A 15,876-nucleotide genomic window follows, 5' to 3' on the forward strand; every position below is an offset into this window, starting at 1 on the left:
TAGACCTGTAGGTTTACTTCTCCTCATTCTGATACCATGAGCTAATGGGAACAAGGTTTAGGGGGTCTTAATGTGCTAATGGGCTTCCCCGGTGGTTCAGTTGGCTAAAGAAACTGCCTACAATGCAGGAGATGCCAGAGATATGGATTCAGTTCCTGGGTTGGGAAGATCCCCTAGAGGATGGCATGGCAATCCACTCTAGTATTCTTGCCTGGAGAATCCCCATGGACAGAGGAGCCTGACTGACTACAGTCCGTAGGTTGCAAAGAGTCAAACATGACTGAAATGACTGAGCACATCATCATTGAACTTGTGGGAGGGATGGCTTAAATCAGTCATTGACTCAAAACGAGAATTCTCTCTTCTGTTTGGATAACCTGAGAATACCTGTGATGCCACTGTATCCATGAAGAAACAATGCAGACAGAATACCACACAGACTGTTCTGAGAAGAATGTACGATAGAAAATGAAGAATAAAAAGAGAGGGGATTCTTAGAAGACAATGAAGTGTCAGAAAAGTTGTTTAGTCATAAAAAAAAAAACCAGAACAACTAGATATCAAAACAAAACTAAACATCAAGCATCAGGGATAAATTTACCAAAAAAAAAAAAGGAAAAAAGATGACAAGATATCCCCATAAATCCCAAAATATGGGTGTAGAGACACACCATCTGCACACTAGTAGCATCTGTGCAAGAGAATGCAAGGGAAACAATGAGATACACTAGTTTGAGAACAGCAGCTCTAAAAGGAAGTTCATTGTCTCCTGTGCCACTTTGGTGCAAGGGGCCTATGTTAAGAAAGAATAAAAAGAGAGAGAGCAATATAACTGCTATGAATTCTGAGTTGATCTGCTGGGGTTCCCTTTGTGTGGGACAAGGTCCCACAATGAAAAGAAATTGCTTGCCATTGAATCAAAATCAAGCATGATAAGGAAAACAGAGGTGATGAGAAGAGGACATTTAAATTGAAATGAGAGAGGAGAATAAAAACAGGAGCTCTCACAAAGCAAAGCCATCATATTTTTAAAACCCAGACACAAATAAGCAGAGAAAGAATAGTATTGAAAGGGCTGAAATTCCATACTTTGCTAGATGCAGGCAGTGGCCTGATTCGCCCCTGCTTCTTCAGGAGAACATCAGTGGGGTCAAGCCTTGAACTGATCCTCCACTCCCACATGGCCACAGTGAAACTTCACAAGGTTGTACAAAGCATACCTAGTTACAACGAGGCTTCACCTCTCTTACCCCGTCATCAAGGCCTATTGGGGAGCTAACTCTCTACCTTATCTGGCATCAGTGAGGCAGATGGAATGGTGCAATGAGAGGCAGGTCATGCTTTGCTTCTCCCCTCGCCTTATGTCAGTGTGGCCCCATAGGGAGTTGACCCTTTAACCCTACCCGCAGTAACAAAATGGTGTAAGTCAGCCTTCTGCTCACTCTTCTTCCCCACCTGGGAGGCAGTAGAGCCAAGCAGTGAGTTGATCATACAACATCACTCAGAGACAACAATGTGATGTGAGTCAGTGCACCACATTTGCCAGACAGATGACGATGAGGTGATGAGGGGTTCTGAACTTTTACCCTATCCATTTACAATAAAGGAACGTAAGTCAGTGCCCCATTTTGGCCAGGATGTTTTCGAAGATCCTAACAGGAAGCTGAACAAATACACCCACCTGGCCCTTGAACAATGACTGCTAAAAGAGGATTAAAAAAGATCCATAATCTCATAATATAATATATAAAATATCTCAGATATAATAACAACAACAACAACAATAAAAAAACACACGTGTTTTACCAAGACCAGGAAAATCACAAAAGAAATGAGAAAAGACAATGAACTGATACCAACCCCAAGACATATCTGATATAATTATCTGACAAGGGTTTTAAAGTAGTCATTTTAAAAATGTTTCAACAAGCAGTTACATATTTTTGGAAACATAAAAAATAGAAAATCTAACCAAAGAAATAAAAATTCAAAAAATATGCAAATGAAAATTAGAGAACTGAAAAATACAATAATCAAAATGAAAAACTTGCTGTATAAACTCAGTAGTAAGGTGGACACAACAGAGGGTAGATTCAGAGATCTGAAGACAGATCAATAGAAATCTCCATATGTGAGAAACCACCACAACAAAATAGAATTTAAAAAAAGACAGCATCTCAAGGACTTGTAGAATAATACCAAAAGAGTTAATACATGTGCCATCAGAAACACAGAAAGAGAGGAGAGAGAGTAGCACAGAAAAAGTACTTGAAAAAATAGTGTCTGAAACTTCTCAAATTTGGGAAAAGATATAAATCCTGGAGTGAAAAGTCAAGTGGGCCTTAGGAAGCATCACTGGGAAAAAAGCTAGTGAAGGTGATGGAATTCCCTCTGACCAGGCTCCTTTGTCCATGGGAATTCTCCAGGCAATAATACTGGAGTGGGTTGCCATTTGCTCCTCCTGGGGATCTTCCCAACCCAGGGATCAAACCCAGGTCTCCTGCATTGCAGGCAGATTCTTTACAAAGTGAGCCACAAGGGAAGTCCAAAGATATTGGAGTGGATAGCCTATCCCTTTCCCAGGGGATCTTCCTGACCCAGGAATCAAACTGGTGTCTCCTGCATTGCAGGTAGATTCTTTACCAACTGAGCTATGAGGGAAGCTGCAAGAACTATGGCCCAATTAGAGTATTTTCCTAGCCTCTGGCAGTTAGCATTCCAAGGGCCTCTTTGACTGGTTCTTCTCTGTTGCTCCACACATTAGACACTTAAAGGGCCACCCTCCATGGAGTCTTTCTCTATTGTTCTGTTGCTGGTGCTGGTGTGTGGGAAGAGAGAGTCTGCAGTGATAGTTCCACCCGCTGTGTGTGACTCAGGAGTATCGCTCCCACAGCTGCCCAGCTCTCCTCCACAGGCATTTCAAACTGGATCTCCTGACTCACATGCCCTTGGGCCATTTACCCATGGTTATTATCAGACTTCACCCTGGGACTGCTCTCCAATCCCTGCACTTGAGCTTCCAGCCACCATGGTTTCTAGGAACTGTCTCCCTGTCCAGGGTATGTAGGGCTACAGCAAGAATTGCTGACCCCTGTGTCAGTTCCCCCACCCACTGGGTGCAGATCTCCTGCTCACTCTCCTTTTTCCCCCTCTTTCCTACATCTTACCAAGTTTTATATGGATCTATATATTCCTTTCTGGTGGTCAGGGACTCCTGGCCACTCTGAGCTGGTGTTCTGCAAGATATTCTTTGTCTAAGGTGTATTCCTGATGCATCCAAGGAGAGAGATGTCCTCCACATTCACCTACTCTTCTGCCATCTTGTCTGTCACACTCATCAAGAGGCTCTTTAGTTCCTCTTCACTTTCTGCCATTAGAGTGGTATCATCTGCATATCTGAGGTTGTTGATATTTCTCCTGGCAATCTTGATTCCAGCTTGTTATTCATCAAGGCTGGCATTTTACATGATGTACTCTGTGTATAAGTTAAATAAGCAGGGTGACAGTATACTGTCTTGATATACTTCTTTCCCAATTTTGAACCAGTCCATGGTTCCATGTCCAGTTCTAACTGTTGCTTCTTGACCTGCATGCAGGTTTCTCAGGAGGTAGGTAAGCTGGTCTGGTGTTCCCCTCTCTTTAAGAATTTTCCACAGTTTGTTGTGATCTACATAGTCAAAGACTTTCATGTAGTCAATGAAGCAAAAGTGGATGTTTTTCTGAAATTCCCTTGCTTTCTCTATGATCCAATGTATGTTGGCAATTTGATCTCTGGTTCCTCTGCCTCTTCTAAACCCAGTTTGTACATCAAGAAGTTTTTGGTTCACATACTGCTGAAGCCTAGTTTCAAGGATTTTGAGCATAACCTTGCTAGCATGTGAAATGAGTGCAATTATATGGTAGTTTGAACAAGCTAGCAAGGTTATGCTCAAAATCCTTGCACCCAAGTCTTGCATTTCAGACTCTTTGGTTGGCTTTGAGGGCTACTCCATTTCTTCTAAGGGATTCTTTTCCATAGTCATGGATATAATGGTTATATTAATTATAATCACCCATTCTTGTCCATTTTAGTTCATTGATTCCTAAGATGTTGGTGTTCACTCTTGTCATCTCCTCCTTGACCACATCAAATTTACCTTGGTTCATAGAACTAACATTTCAGGTTCCTATGCAATATTGTTAATAGCATCAGGCTTTACTTTCACCACCAGATACATCCACAACTGAGCATTTTTCCACTTTTTCCCAGCCTCTTCCTTCTCTCTGGAGCTATTATTAATTGACCTGCCTTCTTCCCCAGTAGCAAACTTCCAACCTGTGGGGCTCATCTTCTGGTGTCATATCCTTTCGCCTTTTCATACTGGTCATGGGGTTTTTCAGAAAGAATACTGAAGTGGTTTGTCATTCCCTCTTCCAGTGGAGCACATTTTGTCAGAACTTTTCACTATGACCCATCTTTCTTGGGTGGCCCTGCATGGCATGGCTTCATTAAGTTATGCAAGTCCCTTCACCATGACAAAGTTGTGATTCATGAAGGGGTTACATGTGGACTGAGGGCTATTATGGTAGGAAAAGCCTATTGGAAGCCACTAGAACTGCCTCTATCAAGCACAATATTAATAATAAACCAAAAGGAATGACTCATTTCCTCAAGATTACAATGATTAGTACCACCATCAAGAACTTGATGGATGCAAGGGTCCATTCTCTTTCTACTTGCCTATTTGACTTGTGAAGAAAACAGATGTATTTGGGGGACATACAGTGAATTATCATTAATATAACCTGGTGGTAACTCCAATTGTAGATGCTGTTCCAGATGTTCCATTAAATAGCTTAAGCAAATTAATAATCCCCTAGTTTCTAGTATACAGTATATTGATTTGGCAAATGCTTTTCTCTCCATACATATTAGGATAGATCACTAGAAACAGTTTGTCTTCAACCAGTAAGGTCAATAATACATTATAATTGTCTTGCCTTGGGTATATATCAACTCTCTAGCTCTATGTCATAATTTAGATTGCATGGGTCTTGATTGTCTTCTCCTTCATCAAGACATCATATTGATCCATTACACTGGTGACATTATGTTAAATGAAACTAGTGAGCAAGAAGTAGCAACTACCATGGACTTATTTGTCCCATTAGTAAGACACTTTCATGTCAGAGGGTGGGTAATAAATTCTACAAAAATTCAGTGGCTCCTCATCTCAGTTAAATTTCTAGTTGTTCAGTCGAACCTGTCAAGATATCCCTTCTAAGAAGAAGGATGAGTTGTTTCATCTGGCCCCTCTTATAACCAAAAAAGAGGCACAATGCTTAGTGTGCTTCTTGAGGCAACACAGTCTCATTTGGGCAAGCTACTTTGGTCCACTGATTGAGCAACCCAAATAGCTTAGTTTTGAGTGGGACTCAGACAAACACAATTGCACTCATCCCCCATCCTAGTAAAGTGAAAGTTGCTCAGTCGTGTCCAACTCTGCGACCTCATGACTATACAATCCATGGAATTCTCCAGGCCAGAATTCTCCAGGCTACCACTGGAGTGGGTAGCCTTTCCCTTGTCCAGGAGCTCCTCCCAACCCAGGGATTGAACTCAGGTCTCCTGCAATGCAGGCAGATTCTTTACCAGCTGAGCCCCACCATGCTAGTAAGGTCATGCTTAAAATCTTGCATGCTAAGCTTCAGTTTTATGCAAACCAAGAACTTCCAGTGTCCAACCTGAGTTTAGGAAAGGAAGAGGAGCCAGAGATAAAATTGTCAATATTTGCTGGATCATAGAGAGAGCTAGGGAATTCCAGAAACGCATCTACTTCTGTTTCATTGACTATACCAAAGCCTTTGACCGTGTGGATCATAATGAACTGTGGAAAGCTCTTAAAGAGATGGGAATACCAGACTATCTTACCTGTCTCCTGAGAAACCTGTATGCAGGTCAAGAAACAACAGTTAGAATCCTGTATGGAACAATTCATTGGTTCAAGATTGAGAAAGAAGTACGACAGAACTGTCTGCTGCCACCCTGCTTGTTTAATCTGTATGCTGAGCACATCATGAGAAATGCTGGGCTGGATGAGTTACAAGTTGGAATCAAGGTAGGGGGGAAAAACATAAACAACCTTAGATATGCAGGAAGGGAAAAGGAACTAAAGAGACTCTTGATGAGGGTGAAGGAGAGTGAAAGAGTCAGCTTAAAACTGAATACTAGAAAAACTAAGATCATGGCATCCTGCCCCATGACTTCACGGCAAATGGAGGGAGAAAAGGTGGTAGTGACAGGTTTCCTCTTCTTGGGGTCTAAAATCACTGCAGATGATGACTGTGGCCATGAAATCAGAAGACATTTGCTTCTTAGCAGGAAAGCTAGACAGTGTTGAAAAGCAGAGACATTACTCTGCCAATAAAAGTCCATATAATCAAGGCTATGGTCTTCCCAGTGGTCACGTATGGTTGTTGAGAGTTGGACCATAAAGAAGGCAGAGTGACAAAGAATTGATGCCTTCAAATTGGGGTGCTGGGGAAGATTCCTCAGAGTCCCTTGGACAGCAAGGAGATCAAAGCAGTCCATCTTAAGAGACATCAACCCTGAATACTCAGAAGGACTGACGTTGAAGCTGAAACTCCAGTTTTCTGGTCATTTGATGTGTGTGAAAAGCTGACTCACTGGAAAAGTCCCTGATGCTGGGAAAGATTGATGGCAGAAGAAGAGGGCGTCAGAGGATGAGATGGTTGGATGGCATCACTGATGCAAGGGACATGAACTGGGGCAAACTTCTGGAGATGGTGAGGGACAGAGAGGCCTGGTGTTCTGTAGTCATTGGGTCGCAGAGAGTCAGACATGACTGGGCAACTGGACAACAAGAGAACAAGATTCCCTAACAAGTCCAGGATGCCAATGTTGCCATGTAAGTTGCTCTGCCACTTGGGCTAGGTGATCCGGTAGATCTAATTGTGCTTAAAGTATCAGTAGCAAAGAAAAGATGCTATTTGGAACCTTTGAGACTGACAGGCAAATCATAATGCAGACCCTTGGCTTTTGGAGCAAAGTCATGGTATCCTCTGTGGATAACTACTTTCTTTAGAGAAACAGCTTTTATATTGCTACTGGGTCTTAGTCGAGAATGAATGCTTAAATATGAGCTACAGATGATTTTGCATGATATGCAGGCGCCAAGTGAAATGGACAGCTGCAGCACTAAAGCCCGTTTCTGGGACACTCTCAGGACAGGGATAAAGGATAATTCTCCCTGTGAGCAGAATGTTGAGCATCTTGTTCATTTTGCTTAGAAGGAAAAATGGCCAGATGTGTAAGTATACACTGATCCATGGACTGTGGCCATGGTTTGGCTCGATGATCGGAGATCTGGAACATAACTGGAAAATTGCCAACAAAGAGGTCTGGAGAAGAGGTATGTGGATAGAGTTCTCTGAATGGGCAAAAAGCATTGGTATATCTGAGTCCTAGGTGAATGCTCACCTAAGGGTGACCTCAGTAAATCAAGTGAATAGAATGAAGTGTGCTGTGGATACCAGATTCTTTACCCAGCCACTCCTATCATTACCAATGGGCTTGTGAACAAAGTGGCCATTGCGGTGGGGATGGAGGTTATGCATGGGCTCAGCAACATGAGAATGTGTGCTCCATGATGGAGGGACTGTGACTGTTTGCTATACTCCCCTGCCCCCAGAGCCCATACAGTGTTGTCACATAAAAGTGGGAGTTTAATACTTGAATATATATAAACTACAAAAGTTTCAAAATATAGTACTAAGGAACAAGGCCATGGAGCAACTCTTGGCAATAGTTTATTATTTAGAAATAGAGATGATCATGGACATTTGTGAAATTCTGTGCTTAAAGTGAGTCAGTGAGTGAGTGATAGTCGCTGAGTCATGTCCGACTCAGCTTTCTTTACTTCCTTTGCAATTTAACTATTATAAGGAACTATTCAAATATCTGGACTATAGGAAATACTTGTAGTAAGTTTGTACTTCAGATTTTTGTGACGATCAAATTTGTTTCCAGCTCTACTTCAAGTCTATTGTCTCCTCTGAAAAAAAAAAATCCTGTTAGATGATAGATGTGGTTTAGAAACATCAAATATACTAAAATACAACATCTACAGGAGGTATTCTGCTTTTGCAGACTTGAAACTTTATTCAATAAAAAGCCATCATACTTTCACTCAATTTAGTATCTACATGTTTCCTTAGTCTTTAGTTGCTTCAGGAGTTTGTAGACAGCACTGAGTTAGCCCGCTGTTGTAAAGTAAGATGAAGGAAAGCCTGACTGAATGTGGTAAACTGTATTTTCCAGAAATGGCTGTGGACAAAGACTATTAAAGGTTTTGTGGGATATAAGGTTCCGGTTGTCCTCCATCTCTCTTTTCCTTCACAATAGATTACAGCTAAATTAAATATTTCTGCAGCTTATTCTTTGTATTTCTTTGACTGGGAACATGAGACTTTTTAAACATGTTTGTGTGCTTCTTTAGCATGCAGGAAATGTTCATGTATTTTTACAATTTTTTTCCTAATAAAAATACATAGTTTCTTCACAACAGCTTAAAGAAAATAATCATCCCTAATTCATCCAGAAGTTGGCATATTTCCTTCCCATCTTTTTTTTTTTCTTCCCATCTTTTAAGTATACAAAATACTGTTTTATTTATAGTCACTGTGTAACCATATAATTAGCCTCTTTTGTTCCTTTCTGAGATTCTTTAATTCAGAGATTAGGTAGCTTAAGCCCAAGTGTGCCCTAAAGATCTCTCATTAGTATTCTGAGGCCAGAGGACTATTCTTGTAGCTCAGCCTCATTTATTATGAATCTTGAACACATTTCTCCAGTTATTAACAAGCACCTGAAAATCTGTTAATCACAACTATTAAATTTACTTTTGGAAACACTAGGAAACACAGTTGACGTAAAATATGCATGTTTAAAACTAGAATATTTAGAAAGTCACCCAGTGTCTAGTCCTAATGCAACACTGGCACATTCACTTATGTCTTTATAGGCCAATTATATACCCCAACTACTACAAGTTAATGCATTAAAAAGAGAAAGTTCCACCTTTATGTAGTGAATTAAAATTTATTGTAAAAGGCAGAGTTTTATATATCCTTTTAAAAAATGAAAATTCAAAAGTCTTAGAGTTAAGCAATGAGGCTTCAACATTATAAAGCTATTTATAATAGTAATTAAAGTAGTGGTAACATTTTACCCTTATAAAAATGTCACAGCATTCAAATCACAACTTGGATCCTCAATGATTCAAGCGTATGATCTTATACAGTAAGGGTTTGGTCAGTTTTAAGATAAAATTCCTCCAGATATGCTGTCCTCAAGTCCTCTACCATCACCATCCATCAGCTCACACAGTGGGATAGCTGGCTGCTGTGGCAATTCCACAATGGTTGTTCTGGTCTTTGGCCATTTTTACGTAGCCATTCCAGCCCCATTCTGGACCCCAACTGAAAGAAGAACATGTTTTCCGTTTTATACAAAGAATCAAGTACACATTAGTTTCATTAATAGTAGCTAATAATTAAAATAGTACTTATCATGTATTAGGTACAATTGTAAGTTTTGTTACATATATTTATATTACTCCTGTGGGTCCTTATCTTTACTTTTTAAAGTAGGAAATTGAGGCAGAACTGAGATTCCAGTGTAGCAGCCTGTCTCCACAGGCTATCTTACACCTCACTTTAAAGCACTTTAGCTGTGAAAATTGATTCTTACAACCCTCAAAGACCTCTAAGCGCTGGGAGTAAAATGCAATCGCAGGACATCAAATGATAATAGAAAGAAAGGATGCACAGAGGCCACTGGACTCTTGGACAATCTTTCAGATTGAAAGAATCAGTAGAGGCAGATGTTTTTTGCCCACTATTCCTTGTTCAAAAATCAGACAGAAAAAGGAAGGCAGCTTCAACTCTACAGGTGAAAAATTCTTTATCTAAAACCCTTGGGCTAGATGTGTTTCTGAATTAAAATTTTCAGAATTTAAAAATGCAATGTTACAAACACATACTAATAACCCCAACAAACTCGCTACAGAATCGTATAATCACATATTAGTACTTCTCCGTTTACTCTAACAAGGAGAAAGACTTTCTGGGATTTCAAAATTTTTGTACCTGTAATTAAATACTTTCCTTTTCAATTTAAAATATAACATTTGGGGTTTTATACCTGTTCTTGACAATCCAAAATTTATTGTTATTTGAATCTGTTCCTTCAAAGCCATAGCCAACCACCAAAACACCATGATCCAGGTCTTTGCTGCTGCAGTCTGGATCATAATAAATACCTGGGAGAGTAAAATTCAGTGTTGGAATAAGGAGCTCCAAGTGACACATGAAAGTAACCCATCCTAACAACTAATTAAGAGAAGCATCTCAAAATTCAATGAAACATAAACAAATTCCAAATAAGACTTAAATAGTCAACCAAAAATAATGACTGATGAAAAATAAAAACTTACTAGAAATCAACAAAATTCAACAAAATAGATAAATTTTCGACCTAAAAAAGGTTTCTAATAATACCTACTACTAATAATTAGCATAATCCTTTTGACTCCTTGAATGTCAACTAAGAAAATAGCACAAAACAAAAAAATACTTGAACTATTAGATTCTTTACAGTTCTAACTATAATAGTAAAACACTTTGAAGAAGGGCCCAACAATTGAAGAATAGTTACATATAGGTTGTATATAAAGAATTAATTACATAGCCATTTAAAAATATTTATGAAGAGTTTGTCATCATGAGAAAATGCTTAAAGCATAATGTCAAACGGAAACACCATTATTAAATGAATACACTCAAAAAAATAAATGAATAGACTCAAAATTCTTTAGTCCTAGAAAACAGGACTCCATCCCAAAGTCAATCATGGTGGTGTTTCCCAATTTTGACTGCCTGAATTTCTATAATAAAAGACAAACACCTACCTGATTTATAGAACTGGAAGGATGCATGGCCTGCATCAATAGCAACAGCGATGGGGCCCACAGTTGCCACTGCCTTCATAAGGGCCTTCTCCCGCTGAGGGATGTCAACGAAGCCAGTGTCATTGGCAGCAGAGCACTCAGGCTTATAGTTGCAGCTATTTGTGTCCTTTTAAAGGTAAAGGGGAAAAAACTTGATTACTACCATTCATCTCCTGGGTAACATGAATTCTAGGACCATTAAGACTCAGCAGTTTGCAACTTAATGATTTCTAAGTCAATTTTGTTATAAAGCAGCCCAGAAAAATGCTACTGATTGGTTTGAAGTTGAAAAAGTAGTAGATATTTCTTCAATGAGGCCATTAAGATCTACCTGGCCATAATAAATTTTTCACTATGGAGAAATATGCATTATATACAGAATGGTGTTTCCTACCTGGCGCTAGGGGTAAAGAATCCACCTGCCAATTCAGGAGACATAATAAGACATGGGTTAGGAAGATCCCCTGGAGGAGGGCATGGCAACCCACTCCAGCATTCTTGCCTGGAGAATCCCATGGACAGAGGAGCCTGGCGGGCTACAGTCCATGATGTCATAAAGATGACAAGATTGGCGCGACTTAGCACGCATGCACACATAGAATGGTGCTCATATTCTCCATGTTGCATAGAAGACAAACTATGTTAACCATCTAAAATCAGAGACCTCTGCAATAGCTGATAATTTATAGAGGCAGTTCTAACAGTTTGCATCTAAAATGTGAATGCCGAATAAGGTGTCTCTTATCTCTGAAAATGTTAGAAAGCAGAGCTGTAATGACAAGATAAGGAGCTCCTTTTACCGTTGCAAGATATGGATAAGATTCCTCTGAGTCCAGGCCTCCGTTGTCCTTAATATACTGGAAGGCATTATCCATGAGGCCACCATTGCAACCCTGATTGCCTTGAGGCCGAGAACAGTCCACCAGGTTCTGCTCACTCAGTGAAACAAGTTTGCCAGTTTTCCGGAACATCTGTCCTTCAAGAGCACCGGTGGCACTAAATGCCCAACAAGAACCACACTGACCCTGAAAATAAAAGAGCCATCAGTTTACAAGACATATACAAAGACCAACAACAATCCATATACCTAAACACTCTTAAGAAGATCTGAATTTGAATACTGCCATACCTGATTCTTCACAGGAGTTACATAGCCTTTCTTAGTCCAATCCACAGATTTGGGGACATCAATAAGGAGAGGTTCATGGAACACTTTCCCCTTCTTATGCTTCTGATTTTGAAAACCATTCATCACCTGCCTAAATTCTTCATTGGTCTTTAAGGAAAAGTAAATAAAATGTAAAAAAAGTAAGAAGTTATTTTGCTAAAGCACTGAGGAGAGGAGGCACAAGAAATTCAGCAAGTCATGCTATACTCACCATGTCACCAAAGGCATTCATTGCCATGGTGAAGCCATGTTTCCCTTGGCTGTATTCCTGATTATGTAGGTCAATTATTTTCTTATTCTTTTCCCACACTGCTCTCCTCCATCCTTCTTCATTCTAGATGTAAACATGTAACTGATCATTTTAATTTCTACTTAAAACCCAACCCACGTTCACCAAACGGATTTTCAGACAGAGAAAAATTATTGTTAGGAATGGCTTTATATTTCTGGGAGCTGTTCTCCAAACTCCCACACAGGAATATATGCCCATGCTGTGCTCAGAAATATATGCTATTAAGTTACTACCTTGGTCAAAGTTGACAAAACTACTCCAGAAACTATTCAGACCAACAGCACAGACCATTCTCTGTGGGGGTCCCTCTGGACATTTTCAGATGTTACCAACCATGCCATATAACCTCTTGTGCGTTGCCTTCCACTGGTGCCAATGTGCATCTAAATTTGGATCAAGTTTTGGAGCAGCTGAGGCTACTCCCAAGCAAAGGACAGTCAGGAAGAATGAAGGATTCATGTTTCAAAAGCCTAAGAAAGAAAAAGAAATTAGTGAGCATGTGATGAGGCCAATCCTTAAATAAAAAAAGCTTTCTTCTGAGATGTTACAGCTACTATAGTGGACTGAGAACATTTAAATCATCTTCTTAAATATTTATGAAAGGTCTGTAGAAAAAGGTTAAAGATACAGATGGAGAAAAACATAAAATATTACACAAAATTATTACATTTTGATTCAGCCATCAAATTGAAAAAACAGGCTGACAAGTGCTATAGGAATTGAAACCAACTTCACTATGAGTGCACTGAAAATTCACCATGGTAAGGATCGCTCAGCTGGTAAAGAACCCGCCTGCCAATGAAGGAGACTAAACAGACTCCAGTTCAACCCCTCAGTCGGGAAGATCCTCTGGAGAAGGAAATGGCAACCCACTTAAGATATTCCTGCCTGGAAAATTCCATGGCCAGAGGAGCTTGGCGGCTACAGTCCATGGGTAGCAGAGTCGGACAAGACTGAATGCACATGTATACAGGCTCGCAAGGGTCTCTGCCATCTTATGGGTCGGAGTCTTAGGATAATAATAGCTAGGAAACCGTTGGTTCAGGTTACTTACTGAAGGTACGGAGGTGACAAAAAATTTTTATTTATCAGGACGTCTGATCCAAAGTAGGGACAGACATGAATCCTGAAGAAATTAGGTGCTACCTCATACCTTTCTTCTTGACTAATACACGGCAGGCAGAGGGAGTTACACCTTCGAACCTTCGCTACCTGAAAACTTTCTGAAAAGCCTCCCCAAGACAAGGTGGGCCAAAGTGCACCCAGCCTTCCACCCGTCCCTCCCCTTGTCCTGTGTAGCCCACACTCCTTCCCTCTCCCTCAAACTGGCACGCGATCACGACGGCGACCTGAGCCCCAGTTCTCGAGCCGGACAGGGCCCGACTCTGACTCCTAGGGCTGGGAGAACCCGGCCGGGCAGAGCTCGCACCAGCGCTGCAGGTGGGGCCAGCCCGGGAACGTGCCGCCCCACTCTCAGGCCTCCGCACGCCGGTCGCTTCCAGAGGATGTTTACGGTGGCGCAGCGACCGACTGGTCCCGTAACCCGGCGTTCGGAGGTCATACTACCGCGATCCACCGGGACTCTGTGCCCGCTATCGCCCAGAGACTGACCGGCCTAGTACCCCCTGTGGTCTCAGCTTCGCCCTGGGTTTCCCAAAAATGGCCCTTCCCCCTCCACCACCTCAAGGAGGCCAAAGCTCGAGGCAGTGCCGACCCAACTTCGTTAACTCCCGGCGGGTAGACAACGTTGTTTCCTGGAGGTCGCGCCTACTCCCTCCCCCGAGTCCCTGGATATCGCCTCCTCCAGTCTCTGGCCCGGACCCGCCTCAGCCCGACTGGGTCCCTGACCTGCGGCTTCCAAAGCTACGCAGGCGCACTCCACGGTCGCGCGTATCTCTCCAAAGGTCGCCGAGGTCCGAGTTGCTGGCCAGGTCGCGCTTGACTCAGCCTTTAAGGCCTGGGTTTGCGGCCCGCCCGGCCCCGCCCCTCCCGCCTGCTCGCGCGGCGATTGGCTGAGCTGTCAGCGGGCAGGGCCTCCGGGCGTGGGTAGGGTACTCCGGGCGCGTGATGCGACTCTGTTCCAACTTGTCCCGGGGAAGGCCATCCCAGCCTCCATGGAACCGAGTTCGAAGAGCTGGGGGTCAGTGGGCAGTGCTGAGGAGGGGTCCGGGGCCTTCCTGTGGACCAACATCAACTAATTACCTCCAATCCCTATGCTCGGCTGGGCTCACCAAAAGTAGCTTACAGGGAGCCCCCAACTGGATTTTCAGTGTAACTCTGTACCTCCTTTAGTCCTAGAGTTTTTAGTGAAAATCTGCGGGAGGACTGAGAACTGTCTTGTCTAGGGGTTCCCGCTTATTCAACAGCAAAGGTGAAGCAGGCTGGAGGAACCCTGGGCCCGCAGGCGGATGTGGTCCCTCCCGGGTTGAGGGTGGTACCAGCTGGATTTGGAAGAATCAGAGCGGAATGGCAGTTCCTCAAAGCTTGTGACTGGTCGCTGCCCAAATCTCAGGAGGCAAAGGGGTGGGCTGGGTGGGTCTGCAGACAGGCGTGCATTTTGTTATGCCCCTTTCCTGTTTTTCCCGATGAGGGGGTCTTCTCGCCTTTCAAGTCTGTCTTAAAACCAACAGAAACGAGCTATTTACAGAAAATTTGTCTTAATATAAAGGAGAAGAGTCGAGGAAAAAGGGTGGAAACCACTTTTGCTTCCCCACTCTCTGGATTATGGATTATTGTCTTCCTTCAAGAGAAGGATAGACTGTCTTACTTCAAGAGAAGTATCCAAAGTACTTCTCTTGAGATGTGAGAAATCCACTTCCAAAATGTGGTTTAATTATGTTTAATGTTAGGATTTAGGTTTACGTGGTTAGAAGAAATGTTTTGGATAGAGGAAAAAATGGAGAACTAGAAACTTGAGGAAATTAATTCAGAAACTTTTTTAAAAATTACTTTAAAAAGTTATATAAGAAACATTCGTTATAGAAAGTATATTTTAGAAAATAAACACCCTCAACCACTCACCCATAACTCTTTTATATGTATATAACAAAAATAGAGTCATGGTGCATATTGATTTGAAAACTCTTAGTTAACATTAAATTAGTAACCTTCGTAGAAGCACAAATATTTTTTAAAATCAATTTATTAAAAATGTCTATTTTATGCTCTTTGAAGTAGAATCTCTTTCCTTTCAAACACAGCTAGCAGCCAGGAATTCTCGGGTGCTTACAGAAGTATATATTGTATGGCAAATGACTAGAAATTTTTGTTTTGTTCTTTTTCTTTTCTTTATTTAGAAGTAGTTGGGGTAATCAATGGGGCTTCCTAAGTGGTTCGGTGGTAAAGAATTCACCTGCCAATGCAGGAGACGCAGGAGATGCATCTTTCTGGATTAGGAGGATCCCATG

At 41.6% G+C, this 15,876-nt stretch overlaps 1 protein-coding gene across 2 annotated transcripts; it reads right to left on the bottom strand.

The window, feature by feature from the left end:
* Positions 1–9,080: 9,080 nt before the first annotated feature.
* LOC136176601 (procathepsin L) lies at positions 9,081–14,454 on the bottom strand. Of its 2 annotated transcripts, none has more exons than XM_065947022.1 (8): positions 14,318–14,454; positions 12,803–12,939; positions 12,389–12,511; positions 12,139–12,285; positions 11,810–12,034; positions 10,971–11,136; positions 10,205–10,322; positions 9,081–9,480 (listed from the first exon to the last, which is right to left on the bottom strand). In XM_065947022.1, the coding sequence occupies exons 2-8, from the start codon at positions 12,926–12,928 to the stop codon at positions 9,381–9,383; spliced, it is 1,005 nt and encodes a 334-aa protein (XP_065803094.1). In that variant the 5' UTR covers positions 12,929–12,939; positions 14,318–14,454; the 3' UTR covers positions 9,081–9,380. The 2 variants fall into 2 exon arrangements, with proteins under 2 accessions (XP_065803094.1, XP_065803095.1); XM_065947023.1 differs by lacking the exon at positions 14,318–14,454 and adding an exon at positions 14,151–14,173.
* Between the last annotated feature and the right edge of the window lie 1,422 nt (positions 14,455–15,876).

The sequence above is a fragment of the Muntiacus reevesi genome, chromosome 10, assembly GCF_963930625.1.
Source record: "Muntiacus reevesi chromosome 10, mMunRee1.1, whole genome shotgun sequence".
NCBI lineage: Eukaryota > Metazoa > Chordata > Mammalia > Artiodactyla > Cervidae > Muntiacus > Muntiacus reevesi.